This window comes from Mchenga conophoros, linkage group LG6, assembly GCF_057382185.1.
Source record: "Mchenga conophoros isolate Kocher_MC1m ecotype Shallow Benthic linkage group LG6, M_conophoros_male_GT1.1, whole genome shotgun sequence".
Lineage (NCBI taxonomy): Eukaryota > Metazoa > Chordata > Actinopteri > Cichliformes > Cichlidae > Mchenga > Mchenga conophoros.
In genome coordinates, this window is record NC_140531.1 from 11102062 (window position 1) to 11117584 (window position 15523).

Consider the following 15523-nt stretch of genomic DNA (forward strand, 5'->3'; position numbering starts at 1 on the left):
TTCAGTGTGAAATTTTGTTTGTATAGAAAATACCTGTGCCATTTGTCTCTGTTGCCATCTACTGGTGAACATCACCTTAACACTACATCAGGTGAGATTTTCACTCTGCACAGCAACACAAAACTCTTTTAACAACACAAACAAACAACAAAATTAATACATTTTAAAATGATGTAGACAGCTCAAGATAATGTTAATAAAGACTCAGTGAAAACTGAAGTTTATCTTAATCCTTAAAATATGCAGGGAATCACAGTTGCTTATGTCCAGCATCACTCTGTTATTATAAAATTTATCTAAAACGTGGCCAGTTTAATGTCTTAAACTGAAATCACATTAAAGTTTTGATCAACTATAATCCAGCTGATTTTTTACCCAAAAAGTTAGATGCGACATATAAAAAGTGGGCAGGACAAGGCTTAAAGGTATACTGTACATTTTATGATAAGGGAACTCTTAGGGACTTCCAGTCAATAAAAGATCAATGCCAGTTAAGCAATAGTGATTTTTTTAGGTTTCTCCAAATCCAGCATCATCTACATAACTTTATACCCAAGAGAATAGATCTTTTCTCTCTTCCTGTTCTGAATATATTTGTTAAGGCATACTATGCGGATCCTGGTCTCAAAGTGATTTCTAGACTGTACAAGTGTTTACAGGAAATTAAGAATATGAATACAATTTACATCAAACAGAAATGGGAAAGGGAAACAAATATGGTAATTTCAAATGACACTTGGTATCAGCAATGTGCTCCGTTATACGGCATTTTGAGTCTGGCTGTCCGAAAGACTAAATGGCTCGGTGTAAAAATTCCATCACTAAATGACATGAAGTTGTGTATCGGTTGTTTAAAATGGAAAAAATTACATTCTCTAACAGATTTCAATATGACACATTTGTTGAAATTTGGGACATATGGAAACATTATATTTAGTCAAGGCGTTCCGAACTTGTATGAACCTCCATATTCCAGTATCTTATATTTTTGAATTGTTATGTACATATGTTAACTAGTAGGTACATCCCTTGCTTTTTGTGTTTGTTTGTTTGTTTGTTTATTCTTGTTGTACATGTTGTGTTTTATGTTCCCTATTTTAAAAAATGTATATTTAACAAAAGGTCGACATACTGAAAAGTGACTTTCACACACTTTAGAATTGTGCCTGTACCTCTGTTTTTGCCTTATGTTTCAATAAATTGCTGCACATATTAAAAATAATAATAATTAAAAAAAAAAAAAAAAACTAAAACTGAGTCAGCACCAAAAAAACCTTGTATCTTTTAAGAATTTGTCCATAAACAGTAGCGTTGCTCTTGAAATACTGGGGCTAAATCCAGACCTGAAATCTATGGGATTTTCAGTCAATACAGTATACTATTATTGTATTTAATAGTAAAATTTATGTAAAATGTCAAACATTATATGCTACCTAAAGGTTGACGTCACAGAATGATACTGAAATAAACAATCAATGCAATTTGAGTTTGTTTGATGAAGCTCTGGTGATAGAGCTTGTGCCTTTATTGTGCCATAATGTCTCCTTTTAAACTGTCCTCTTGCTCGTCTTTAGGATGCTACCTTCTTCACCTTTCTTGTTCCTTTCACTAAACTGCTCACTCTTGTTCTCCCTGCTCTCACTTCCTGTTCTGTTTAGTCAGCATGTGTCAAAGAAACTCCCCCCAAAACTATCATTTTTTGATATGATTGATATATTTAACATGTTATTTATCAACTTATTTTATGCACTGAATCAATGAATTATTAAACAAATACCACACTGTAGAAAATCAAATTATTAATGCACTAAGCCAGCGGTCCCCAACCCCCGGGCCTCGGACCGGTACCGGTCCGTGAGTCGTTTGGTACCGGGCCGCGAGAGTTGAGGCTCGGGTGTGAAATGTATGGTTTTCGGGGTTTTTAGCGTTATTTTGTTATTGTTTTTATTGTTAACTCGGTTTTCCTGGGTCTTTTCACATGTGTTATGAATAAATCTTCTTTTTTTCGGTACCAGTACTAGTTTTATTTTGTTGTATTTATCCGCGACACCTTAAAGGCCGGTCCGGGAAAATATTGTGGCGCAAAAAAGGTCGGGGACCGCTGCACGAAGCAATTTCCTGCCACAACAGCTAAATGGTCCTCAAAGAAAATACTGAATGCCTGCACAGTACAGGCCAGTATTTAATGCAGCCACAGATCTACATCAGTCAGCATTCTGCTCTTTCCACCTCAGTCATGTCACTTTCTCATGTGAGTGACTTCTTCAGTCTCAGCTGGCTGCAGGTTTCCACAATCTCATAAACAGTACATTTGCACAATGACTGACACAAACAATGTGCTGTGAGGTCAGTTTCATGACCTTTAATATGCAAATTGTCATGACCATTGATCAATGGCCATTCGCAGAGAGTTGGGAAATGGCTGCAATCACAGCGTTGTAAGATGGTAAAAGATGCACCGTTAGGCTATCTGGCTAAGTGGATGGGACAACACAGAAGAGCTAACTCATCAGGCAGTTTATTTATGCCTACAGGCATGATGAAGACATGCTGGACAGGGAGGAGCGCTGGTTTGAGTGCAGAGTCAAAGAGGCCATTTACGTGAAAAGGGAAAGACCATCTCTGAATCGAGGAGGGGGCCTAAGGGAATCATAATGGGCATGGTTTTTTGTCTGACTGGTATTCTTGGTCTTCTTGAAGCTTTGTTTGATTTCATGAGGCTGTCTTGAACATGTCTACATGCCTAAATGCTTTGTATTGCGGACTCACAATTGGTTAATTTGATATTTGCATTATTGAGCAGTTGAACAGGTATACCTAATAAAGTGGCTGCTGAATGTATGTAATATGACTTTGCTGGACCATACAGTAGTCGGTGCTATGCTGTCAGGTTGTATATATTTTCTTTGTCTTGTTTCTGATCTGTATGTTTTCATGAGTATTATTTTGCTTTTCTCCATTTCAGCAATTTTCCACATAAATCCGTCACATGTAATTTTTCTGTCTGGATCCTTTTTACAGAGTTTTGCAGAAATCTTTGCAAAATCAGTAAGATTTTGTAAAGGTAAAGTAAAAAACAATTTAATGTCCAAGTCTTAAAAAGGTGGTGAAAGATTGTTACTCATCAATCACAGAGTTGAAGTGATTGACTGACTGACTGGCACATTTGACAAATGTGAAAAACGTTTTGATTATTGTCCTGTCTTTAGTACAGGTGAGTCTGTGTCATAAAACTATTTTGAGAACTACATGAAGTGCAGTGAGAATAACAATCCTGCTGTGAACATCGTGCCTAATTGATTGAGACAACCTGTAAAGCCAGGGCGTGAATTACAGCGGATCCTGGCATGACATTAGCACTCTTCATTCTCATACCTGAGAAAAGGTTTGCAGTTTTTCTCAGTTGCTTTGGTGCAATTCTCACATCTGTAGCTGCTTTCTCAAAACAATGATCATTAGTGGGAAAGAGTGATGAGAAGAATGTTCCAGCTCTGAGATTTCCACCAAAGTCACTAAAAAACAACAAAACAAACTGTGTTGCAAATATGAAATTTTGTCTTACTGGTGCAACTGTATTACAGTAACATAAAAGACAGTTATCCTGCTTAACATACTTGAAAAGGCACACATAGAGACCTCTGTATAAGCAGTTACTAATGAGATTCCCCCTAGTGTATATCCCAGTTTAGAAAAACTTAAGCAAAAGCGGAAGTTGTCTTTCTGTTCACAGAATAACATTTATGCGTTCAATTTCATTAGAAAAAGAAAAAAAGAATCTAAGTATTCTTTTAATATTTCTTGTGACGAGTGGCGGGTGTTGTTATGCTAAAAACATTTTCCAGTCCAACAACAGAAATGAATGAAAAACGGAGAATGAATACCATGACGTGACGTTTCAGTCACCGTCATGCCTAACCTGTTTGGATTGTGGGATGAGCATTCATTTAGTGGAGCAGCCAGCCAAAGTGCAGCATCCTGTAGTGACACAGAGACAAGAGACAACGTTACACAATGCCACAGGTAAGAAATTCAAATGGAATTTTAATGAAGTTCAGATGACTCAGAACAACTTTTACTCAAAATGCCATTCATATTGTTTTAGTCAAAATAGCCTACCTATCTGGAATTTGTTCCAAAATATTATTTGGCAGAATTATAAAATATTTTTTTAAAAATCAAGTTTTGGCAGTTAATTTGGTCATTTTGTGCTGAAGAATGAGGCTCTGTCCAGCTCTCAGTCTCCGCAAACCTTACAGTAAACTGTTATCTTTAGAACGGCTTTCTAGTATTTTCTATATCACCATGTTGCTGCAAGGCTTTTCAAATGTCAGTTTTTGTGCTTGCTTTGTAAACTGCAAACTTTATGCAACTCACCTTGAGTCACATAGTCAAGAAAAACATCGTCTTCACTGCTTAATACCAAGCATACGTAGGGAGGGGTCATTACAGTGTGAGCATGTAAATGTCTTAAATATGTTGCTTGTTTGTGCTTGTTTTTCATGTCTTTTTTTGGTGATTTCTTCTGAAACTTTATTTAGATGTTACATTTACGTTACATTGACATACATATATTCATATATACAAGCATCGTGCACTTGATTATGCTGAAGATGATTGGAGTCAATAATAAAGGAGTTATTAAGTAATAATGTAGTCAGAACAAATCATTGGAATTCCTATTGCATACAACTGCTTCCCATATTTACTGTATGGGTACCATCATTGCCAACATTATATTCCCTTAGAAATGCTTGTATGTTTGAATGCATCTTTAGTATGTCTTCAGTTTTGTTACTTTCTTAGTCAAAGGCTGACTTTGGAACAATGCCACTGATAGATAAACTGATAAACAGCCATTATCAAATTTTACTCGGAGTAAAAGTGAAACCAGTCAACAATCGGTGTGTCAGCTGCAGAGATGTCATCAGCCTTGTTTAGCGGACCTGAGATCTTGAGACAAATTCCACTGTAAAAATGTATAGATCACAAGATTTGACTCAACATTGTAATGTGAACATGCACTTATGGTCTCTAAGAATAGAGGGGGGGGGGGGGGGGGGGGCAGTGAAACTGCAGATGCATTTTTTGATAAACTTACATAACTCTTTTTGTAACATAGTGGCACCACCTTCAATTATGTTCCTTCTTTTCTACAGCCAAAGCATCCCCTTCCCCTGCCAAGGAAACAAATCTCACTTCCAATCAGTCTTGATGAGCCAGAAAAAAGTGCTCCCCTGTCTCCCACGAAATCTGAAGAGGTTTGGGTTCAGTCGCCTACACTCTCAGAAGTTTAAGCAGTGGCTATATATAAACATATATGGTTTAATTCTAATAGTTTTTAATTATTTGGTGATTTTTTTCTCTATTTTAAACTCAGGACATCTGCTCGAGTCCACCACCAGTGTCACCAAAGAAGTGGACTGTTAAAAAGAGTCCAGAAGGAAATGGAGTTTTTGTGGAAAAAATAAAGGTACCGCTGGTCTATATCTAATGTTTTTTTTCTGTCCACATCTACTCACACAATGAATGCTTTTAATGTGTCACAGAAATGTAGTTTATCTGAAAGCAGTTGAATTGCAGCAGTACAAAGGTCAGACATGTGCATCCAAAGAATCTGAAACTGGTGTGTCTGATCAAACTCTCTGTCATGTGAGATAACATATGAAGTATGTGCACAGTTCAAACAGGATTACCATGTTCAAGGTTGATCTAATGAACATGGATTGTTTCTCTTTTTCTAAGATGCTGGATCAGTGTTTTAAGGATAAAGGTGAACTCCCTCTACTGCCTCCTAAACCCCATCGACTGCAGCTTGATGATGAAAATGAAGCCCTGGTAATTACTTAAAATAAACACAGCATTAAATTGATATCAAGTGATTGTTTTGTCATGTTGTAGTCACTTTAAATCATCTTTCTTTAATTAGGATGCTGAGAGTCTGTCAAACTTCTTTGAAGAGTCAACACGTGAGTAAAAAAATCCAGCTTGAAAAGATTTCAATAGGATGTTGTTTTTTGTGGTATCCTGTTGTTGCTGAACTGTAGTGTCATTTGCTTCTAGCCTGGAAAACTCTGTCCAGTGAGCTCCAACTTGGTAGAGTACCAGAAAAAGTGTAAGTTTTTCCTCCATGCTTTTACATGTGGGAACAGTAGTTATAGTTAAAATGATTGTTTGTTGGCACTAAGTTTGTCTTTGGATTAATTTCATCTTCAATTCAATGCAGCTTAATTCAATTCAGTGACATGCAGACACACCACACAAATGTGAGCATCTTCCTCTCTTCAGACATCGTTGTACTTCAGTCTTTAACAAAGGGTGGACAGACTGACAGTACTGTCATGAACCTACTCGTGCACTCCTTTGGCTACAGCACTTCTTTTATACCATACAGCTGATTGGCTGATTGCATGTGTTTAAGTTCAGGCCTAACTTTAGTTCCCAGCCATTCACATAGCCTTTTTGCTTAAAGAACATCTTTGTATGCTACACTGGCTCTCGCTGCCCAAAGCTGAGGAGGAAAGCAGTTTTCAAGACCACAAAATTTCACAAAACATTTGGAAGAAAGAAAGAAAAAGAACAATGCAAGTGAAAGTGAAGGCATGCAGAGATGCCGGAAGGGGCTCGTTCTCTCTGACCTTTTTGTTCATGAACATACACAACTAGGGCAGGGCTGGCAACTCCCATATCTCTCATGATAATAATTAAATATGAATGCCTTTTTGTTATGCATTAGTTTCACTTTCTTAAATTAATTAAACAAGTTAAACAGGAATAAGTTCCATAAACATGGAAGGGCACAAAAGAACATTTTATTTTATTTGACATTGGTGACTAAGGCAAATAAAACAGTTTTTTGTGTGTGTGTTTTTATTTTTACTAAATGAGATTCATTAGAATGATGTGGCTAAAGACATCTGAGGTTAGTTGTTGATTTGAGCTGTTTGGAGGAGTCTTTCCTGTACTTTCATTACATGTCTCCTGCTTCAAATGATTAACGACACGCAGATTCACACTGATTTTTTTTTAGACATTGTCAAATAGTGTCCTGAGTGCTGCTTTCCATCTGGTCCAAATACTTCTGTAGAGAAAAGAACCGAAACAAAAGCAGACTTTTAATACAAAACAACTCTTAATAGTTTGAAACACATAAAACTAAGTGCTTAAGAAAAGATATACTCACAGCAGGCAGTCATGACACACGTGTTTCACCAAATAATCTACCACAAACTAAATTAAAGAAGCAGCTCGTGAAGCAAATGAAGACTTACACTGTAAATTAAAGTGCAGTTTTCCAGTTATCCGTGATAAATGCAGTGCTTTTCCTGCTTTAGGAAAAGTCAGAGAATCACCAAAGTTATTACAGTCTGTTATCATGAATAAGTGTGTTTAAAATGCAATTGGTTTTGTTGATATTAAAGGTGAATTAATAAAGTTTTTATAACACATTCTAGGGTCATAGAAGTTAAAGCCGAACATCTTCATAAAGCTTTCAATTCTTACATCTCGACGACATCTGGGTGTCAAGGCGGGCTGAAAGAAAAAATAGACGAGCTTGGCTCCATCGCTGACAACTTGGATAAGGTGGTGTGGATATATTTATGGATATATGTACATCTGTGTCCATAGGTTCCCTTTTTAATCATTTTCTTTTTCAGGTTTCAAAGGGGACAAAAATCGCTGGCATCACAGGAGGCGCTACAACTGTAGCAGGAGGTGTGGCAGCAGCTGCTGGGGTGATCCTGTCCCCGTTCACGCTGGGAGCCTCGCTGGCACTAACTGCTGTCGGGGTCGGCGTGGCTGCAGCCGGCGGTGTTACTGGTGCATCAGCAGCCATCGCAAATAAGGTGATGGTCTTTAAGGCACTGGGTTAAAACATCTTTGTTCATGGTTTTTGTAGGTTGATAGGTTTTCCTAAATTTTTAAGAGAAAATACATTTTTCAAATCTATTCTGACTCACTTTTGTTTTTGTTTTTTTGTTAATTTGGAGGTCCAGGACTTCAATCTAAAATGCTGAATGTCTTCTTTTACAATATAAAGTCTCTCAAGATCAAAAGCCCTGTTTTTATGTTATCACAATTTTTAAAAAGGGTACTAACTGGAAACTACCCACACTAGTTATCTGAATTTCTGGTATTGAACTGATTGTGAAGCATGTTTTTCCAGGTGAACTGCAACCAGGACCAGAAGAAAATTGAAAAGGTCTTTACCGACTACGAGTCCCTCAGTAAGGCCATTCAGGAGAAACTTGCTTATGTCATTGAGGGCATAGAGCAGCTGAGGCAGCATGGTGTCATCATGCTCGAGAGGACCAAGGTGAAGTCAGAGAGGGCCTCCAAGTTGTTGGAGTTCTTTGGTCTAGGAGGGCCATGTGCCAAGGTCTTGGAGGCAAACTCCAAGCCACCTGGGATGATAGAAGGCTTCGCCCTCGGCATGGATATGTACTTCACCAAAGGAAAAGATGGAACCAAGGTGAAGAAGGGCTTTGAGTCAAAGTTGGCAAAGAAACTCCGCTCCTTGGCGGTGGATCTCCAGGAACGACTGGATGAGTCCATCAAAATCAAAGAACTGTTTGAAAAGTATTGTTAGGAGGGTATTTTTCTCCACTTGAATATCTTTTGTTTTGGGGTTGTCTTTTAATGTTAATTTTCAGCTGTTATTAAAGTTTATTGATCAATATAGATATTACCTCTTTGGCAACAGGTTTGAAAACAGAACAAAACTTTTAGTGCAACTTTAGGAATTGTAACTTCAAGCAGTTTCTTTTAAATGGCATGTGGTTATTAATGCTGTATAAAACTGAGATTGTGTTAACCTCCCTTACTTTAGCCAATTTTTCCTGTTAAGATTATTTCTACAACTAATCTAATCAGATTTTGTCGATTCACACCTTAAGCTAGGTGTTAAACAGAATGCCATGACATTTTTAAAAATGACTTCTAAATAAACTACTTAAAGACCGACACTATCCACCAGGGGGCAGTGTAATTCTTTTTTCTGTTTTTTATTTCACCTGATACTGAGTACAGTTTTAAAATACATAGACTTTTGTCATTCCTAGCTTGACTTTATATGTCATGAGTGGTTGTTAACCGTAAGCTTAAAATGAAACATTTTAAATGTTACTTCTCCATAAACCTACTCAGGCCCCAGACCTGACTGTGTGTCATACAAACCATATGACAATTACAGAATGCAGTCAAACTTTTTCTCAGTGTTTATTCAAATAGTTCTGCCTATCATTCAACCTATTTATGCTATAAACCTTTTTACATTTTCACACTATCATAAGGTGTGGACACCTTGGGTTGTGAAAAAAAATTTGAATGACCTAAAAAAAAAAAATTAGGGTTTGGGTCCAAATTAATGTGTGGCTTCAAGTGTGGTCTTCTGCTGCTGTAGCCGAACTGCTTCAAGGTAAGATTTGTTGTGCTCTTCTGCATGGTTTGTTTATAATCGCTGGTTATTTGTGTTACTGTTGCTTTCCTATCAGCTCTGGTGATTCTTCTCTGGTCTCTGACATCAACAAGGCATTTTCACCCTGAGAACTGCTGCTCTCTGGATATTTCTCTTTTTTTGGACCAGTAGTTTTTGACACACTCAGACCAAAAACCATGCCTATTATACCTTACTTCTTGATGCTCTGTTTGAACTTCATGAGGCTGTCTTGGACATGTCTATATGCCTGAATGATTTGAATTACTGACTCATGATTGGTTAATTTGGTATTTGCATTATTGAGCAGCTGAACAGGTATACCTAATAAAGTGGCTGCTGAATGTATGTAGTGTGACTTACAGTAGTTGGTGCTATGCTCTCAGGTTGTATATATTTTCTTTGTCTGTTTTCTGATCTGTATGTTTTCACGAGTATTATTTTGCTTTTCTCCATTTCAGCAATTTTTCACATAAATCCATCACATGTAATTTTTCTGTCTGGATCCTTTTTACTCTGCATTATTCCTGCATTTTTTGCAGAAACCTTTGCAAAGTCAGTAAGGTTTTGATAAAAGTAAAAAACAATTTCATGTCTAAGTCTTTAAAAGGTGGTGAAAGAAAATTGTTATTTATTCATCACAGTATTCCTAAAGTGTTCCTTTAAATGATTTCCTTTAATATTTCTTGCGACAAGTGGCAGGTGTTGTTATCCTAAAAACAACATTTTCCAGTCCAACAACAGAATGAATGAAAAAAGGTGAATGGATACCATGCCGTGACGTTTCAGTCACAGTCATGCAATCTGTTTGGTTTGTGTGATGAGCATTCATTTAGTGGATCAACCAGCCAAAGTGCAGCATCCTGTAGTTACACAGAGACAGCAGGCACTGTTACACAATGCCACAGGTAAGAAATTTAAATAGAATTTTATTTAAGTTCAGACGACAACAACCTTTACTCAAACTGCCATGCATATTGTTTTGGTCAAAATATCCTACCTATCTGGAATTTGTTCCAACATATTTCAAAAGAACTGCAAAGGTTTTGTTGCCAGAATCATTAAAAAATTTGAATTAGATTAGATTTGCACACAAAGCAAAAGTGAAATCAGTCCACAATGGGCGTGTTAGCTGCAGCGATGTAAGCAGCCTTGTTTGGCGGGCTTGACCAGGTAGATTAACAGTTTGGTTGTCTGGAATTTCAGCTCTGTAAGCTGACTCTGAATTGAAATATAATGTGTTCAGATTTGTAGTTCCTTAGAAATCTTGAGGCAAATTTCACTGTAAAAATGTATAGATCACTAGATTTGACTCAATGTTGTATCATGAACATGCCTCATGGTCTCTAAAAGTAGGTTCAGGGAGGGGGCCATTGAAATTGTAGACCACAGTTCTACTTTGATAAACTTATTCTGTGTTACATAACTATCTTTGTCACATTGTGGCAGCACCTTCAATTATGCTCCCTCTTTTCTCCAGCCAAAGCTTCCGACTCCCTCGCCACGTCCGACTCCCCTGCCAAGAAAACAAATCTTCCTTCAAATGAGTTCTAAGACTGATGAGCCAGAAAAAAGTGCTCCCCTGTCTCCCACGAAATCTGGAGAGGTTTGGGTTCAGTCGCCTACACTCTCAGAAGTTTAAGCAGTGGCTATATATAAACATATATGGTTGCATTCTATTCATTTTTAATTATTTGGTGAATTTTTTCTCTATTATAAACTCAGGACATCTGCTCGAGTCCACCACCAGTGGCACCAAAGAAGTGGACTGTTAAAAAGAGTCCAGAAGGAAATGGAGTTTTTGTGGAAAAAATAAAGGTACCGCTGGTCTATATCTAATGTTTTTTTTCTGTCCACATCTACTCACACAATGAATGCTTTTAATGTGTCACAGAAATGTAGTTTATCTGAAAGCAGTTGAATTGCAGCAGTACAAAGGTCAGACATGTGCATCCAAAGAATCTGAAACTGGTGTGTCTGATCAAACTCTCTGTCATGTGAGATAACATATGAAGTATGTGCACAGTTCAAACAGGATTACCATGTTCAAGGTTGATCTAATGAACATGGATTGTTTCTCTTTTTCTAAGATGCTGGATCAGTGTTTTAAGGATAAAGATGAACCCCCTCCGCTGCCTCCTAAACCCCATCGACTGCAGCTTGATGATGAAAATGAAGCCCTGGTAATTACTTAAAATAAACACAGCATTAAATTGATATCAAGTGATTGTTTTGTCATGTTGTAGTCACTTTAAATCATCTTTCTTTAATTAGGATGCTGAGAGTCTGTCAAACTCCTACAAAGAGTCAACACGTGAGTAAAAATATCCAGCTTGAAAAGATTTCAATAGGATGTTGTTTTTTGTGGTATCCTGTTGTTGCTGAACTGTAGTGTCATTTGCTTCTAGCCTGGAAAACTCTGTCCAGTGAGCTCCAACTTAGAGGAGTGCCAGAAAAAGTGTAAGTTTTTCCTCCATGCTTTTACATGTGGGAACAGTAGTTATAGTTAAAATGATTGTTTGTTGGCACTAAGTTTGTCTTTGGATTAATTTCATCTTCACTTCAATGCAGCTTAATTCAATTCCATGATAAGCAGACACACCACACAAATGTGAGCATCTTCCTCTCTTCAGACATCGTTGTACTTCAGTCTTTAACAAAGGGTGGACAGACTGACAGTACTGTCATGAACCTACTCGTGCACTCCTTTGGCTACAGCACTTCTTTTATACCATACAGCTGATTGGCTGATTGCATGTGTTTAAGTTCAGGCCTAACTTTAGTTCCCAGCCATTCACATAGCCTTTTTTCATAAAGAATGTCTTTAAGAAAAAAGGCTGTGCTCGCAACTCTCATACCTCTAATCTAGTTACATATGAATACATTATTGTTAAGCACTAGTTTCACTTTCTAAAAGTAAGTTAAACAAGCTAAACAGGAATAAGTTCCATAAACATGGACAAAGAACATTTTATTTTCCTTAGCAACCAAACATTAGATGTTCAGAGTTGGTTTTTTTTTAAGTATTTATTTTTACTAAATGAGATTCATCAGAATAGTGCGGCTAAACACATCTGAGGTTAGTTGTCGATTTGAGCTGTTTGGAGGAGTCTTTCCTGTACTTTCATTACATGCCTCCTGCTTCAAATGATTAACGACACGCAGATTCACACTGATTTTTTTTTAGACATTGTCAAATAGTGTCCTGAGTGCTGCTTTCCATCTGGTCCAAATACTTCTGTAGAGAAAAGAACCAAAACAAAAGCAGACTTTTAATACAAAACAACTCTTAATAGTATGAAACACGTAAAACTAAGTGCTTAAGAAAAGATATACTTACAGCAGGCAGTCATGACACACGTGCTTCACCAAATAATCTGCCATGAACAAAAGAAGCAGCTCGTGAAGCAAATGAAGACTTACACTGTAAATTAAAGTGCAGTTTTCCAGTTATCCGTGATAAATGCAGTGCTTTTCCTGCTTTAGGAAAAGTCAGAGAATCACCAAAGTTATTACAGTCTGTTATCTGCGGATCATGAATAAGTGTGTTTAAAATGCAAATGGTTTTGTTGATATTAAAGGTGAATTAATAAAGTTTTTATAACACATTCTAGGGTCATAGAAGTTAAAGCCGAACATCTTCATAAAGCTTTCAATTCTTACATCTCGACGACATCTGGGTGTCAAGGCGGGCTGAAAGAAAAAATAGACGAGCTTGGCTCCATCGCTGACAACTTGGATAAGGTAAGAAGGTGTGGATATATTTATGGATATATGTATATCTGTGTCCATAGGTTCCCTTTTTAATCATTTTCTTTTTCAGGTTTCAAAGGGGACAAAAATCGCTGGCATCACAGGAGGCGCTACAACTGTAGCAGGAGGTGTGGCAGCAGCTGCTGGGGTGATCCTGTCCCCGTTCACGCTGGGAGCCTCGCTGGCACTAACTGCTGTCGGGGTCGGCGTGGCTGCAGCCGGCGGTGTTACTGGTGCATCAGCAGCCATCGCAAATAAGGTGACGGTCTTTAAGGCACTGGCTTGATTAAATTCTGCTGTTAAAAACAATCACAGCTTTTCTTTATCACTTTCACACTCCAGTGATGCATCTGAGTTTTTGGGCTTCAGTGTCTTGGCCGAGAATACTTCTCCCCACTGTCTAAGTGTTTGCTGTCATAGGGGACCGTTGGAGGTCCAGGACTTCAATCTAAAATGCTGAATGTCTTCTTTTACAATATAAAGTCTCTCAAGATCAAAAGCCCTGTTTTTATGTTATCACAATAAATAAAGGGTACTAACTGGAAACTACCCACACTAGTAATCTGAATTTCTGGTATTGAACTGATTGTGAAGCATGTTTTTCCAGGTGAAATGCAACCAGGACCAGAAGAAAATTGAGAAGATCTTTACCAACTACGAGTCCCTCAGTAAGTGCATTCAGGAGAAATTGTTTTATGTTAATGAGGGCATAGAGCAGCTGAGGCAGCATGGTGTGTTCACGCTTGAGAACACAAAGGTGAAGTCAGAGAGGGCCTCCAAGGTGCTGGAGTTCTGTGGTCAAGGAGGTGCATGTGCCACGGCCTTGGAGGCAAACTCTAAGGCGTCTGGGATGATAGAAGGCTTCGCCCTCGGCATGGATATGTACTTCACCAAAGGAAAAGATGGAACCAAGGTGAAGAAGGGCTTTGAGTCAAAGTTGGCAAAGAAACTCCGCTCCTTGATGATGGATCTCCAGAAAGGACTGGATGAGTTCATCAAAATCAAAGAACTGTTTGAAAAGTATTGTTAGGAGGGTATTTTTCTCCACTTGAATATCTTTTGTTTTGGGGTTGTCTTTTAATGTTAATTTTCAGTTTTTACAAACGTTTATTGATCGGTGTATATATATTACTTCTTTGGCAACAGGTTTGAAAACAGAACAAAGCTTTTGGTGCAACTTTAGGAATTGTAACTTCAAGCAGTTTCTTTTAAATAGCATGTGGTTATTAATGCTGTATAAAACTGAGATTGTGTTAACCTCCCTTACTTTAGCTGTTTTTTCTTTCAAGATAATCTAACAGCTTAAGCTACGTGTTAAACTGAATCCAATGACATTTTTAAAATAAGACTAATAAATAAAGACTGACGCCATCCACCAGGGGGCGGTGTAGTCCTTCTTTTAAAACATTTCAGCTGATGCTGAGTACACATTTTGAAAATACGTAAACTTTTGACATTCCTAGCTTGACTTTATATGTGGTATAGTTTTACGTATAACATTTAAAAACAATTTACACACAAATGTGAGTGGTTGTTAACTGAAAGCTTAAAATGAAACATTTTGAATGTTCTCCATAAACCTACTCAGGTACCAGACCGGACTGTGGGTCATACAGACCGTATTACAATTACAGAAATGTAGTCAAACTATATCTCAGTGAGATTAAAACGACTACAAAAAACATAGCAAGAGACACTGGTTTTGGAGAAGCACAAACCAGACCCAGGTGTACTTTCAGAGTCACTGTCCTGCAGCTTGAATCTTTCAGTACTGTCTGCAGAACAAGTTTGATGTTTCCACCCCTATTTCAACTTTGGATGGAGTTTTGTTTTTGTTTTTTTTAATCTATGTTTGCTTTATTGTCATTACTTGCTTATTACACTATGACTGGCTCTAACAAGTGTATCTACAAACAATGCTGAAGATTTCATTCAGATGCCAATTTTGGGTTTTAGGGGGCTGCTCTAATATTTGGCTTCAACACCATCTTTATCTTCGGTTTGAAAAAAGGAACAGTGCACTTGAGTGACAATCAGCCTTTTATTTACCTCGCTGACTACTTTGACAGTCATTAAATGACTTCCCCATCTAAAATAATATCTTCCCTTTACAAAACCATCCCAACCACATGAAACCTTCATGTAGGGTGAAAAAAATAATTATGATGAAATGTATGAAGTGAGACTCCTCGCTCTGCAGTCTGCACAGTCTTGTTCAGTCCAAATAATAGTTACCAGGCTTGTTTGACCAGAGGCTGCTCAAAATGACAAGGGTGTGACCCTACATGTGTTAGACATAAGCAGTGAATCATGTCCGTCTGTATGTGAATAAAATAT

At 37.6% G+C, this 15523-nt stretch overlaps 2 protein-coding genes across 2 annotated transcripts; both read left to right on the forward strand.

The window, feature by feature from the left end:
- The first annotated feature begins 3950 nt into the window (after nucleotides 1–3950).
- LOC146572146 (apolipoprotein L6-like) lies at nucleotides 3951–8910 on the forward strand. Its single transcript, XM_085278602.1, has 9 exons — nucleotides 3951–4020; nucleotides 5157–5258; nucleotides 5378–5470; nucleotides 5743–5835; nucleotides 5927–5966; nucleotides 6061–6112; nucleotides 7452–7581; nucleotides 7656–7844; nucleotides 8165–8910. The coding sequence occupies exons 1-9, from the start codon at nucleotides 4012–4014 to the stop codon at nucleotides 8585–8587; spliced, it is 1131 nt and encodes a 376-aa protein (XP_085134728.1). The 5' UTR covers nucleotides 3951–4011; the 3' UTR covers nucleotides 8588–8910.
- Nucleotides 8911–10278: 1368 nt separating this feature from the next.
- Nucleotides 10279–14443, forward strand: LOC146572147 (apolipoprotein L6-like). Its single transcript, XM_085278603.1, has 9 exons — nucleotides 10279–10341; nucleotides 10914–11039; nucleotides 11159–11251; nucleotides 11524–11616; nucleotides 11708–11747; nucleotides 11842–11893; nucleotides 13048–13177; nucleotides 13257–13445; nucleotides 13794–14443. The coding sequence occupies exons 1-9, from the start codon at nucleotides 10333–10335 to the stop codon at nucleotides 14214–14216; spliced, it is 1155 nt and encodes a 384-aa protein (XP_085134729.1). The 5' UTR covers nucleotides 10279–10332; the 3' UTR covers nucleotides 14217–14443.
- Nucleotides 14444–15523: the final 1080 nt, after the last annotated feature.

Bases quoted from the DNA above. Each gene is read 5' to 3' on its own strand.
- LOC146572146 (XM_085278602.1), top strand. The intron at 5,471-5,742 runs GTACCGCTGGTC...TCTTTTTCTAAG, and splicing joins TTTTTGTGGAAAAAATAAAG to ATGCTGGATCAGTGTTTTAA. The intron at 5,836-5,926 runs GTAATTACTTAA...TTCTTTAATTAG, and splicing joins ATGATGAAAATGAAGCCCTG to GATGCTGAGAGTCTGTCAAA.
- LOC146572147 (XM_085278603.1), top strand. The intron at 11,617-11,707 runs GTAATTACTTAA...TTCTTTAATTAG, and splicing joins ATGATGAAAATGAAGCCCTG to GATGCTGAGAGTCTGTCAAA. The intron at 13,178-13,256 runs GTAAGAAGGTGT...TTTCTTTTTCAG, and splicing joins TCGCTGACAACTTGGATAAG to GTTTCAAAGGGGACAAAAAT.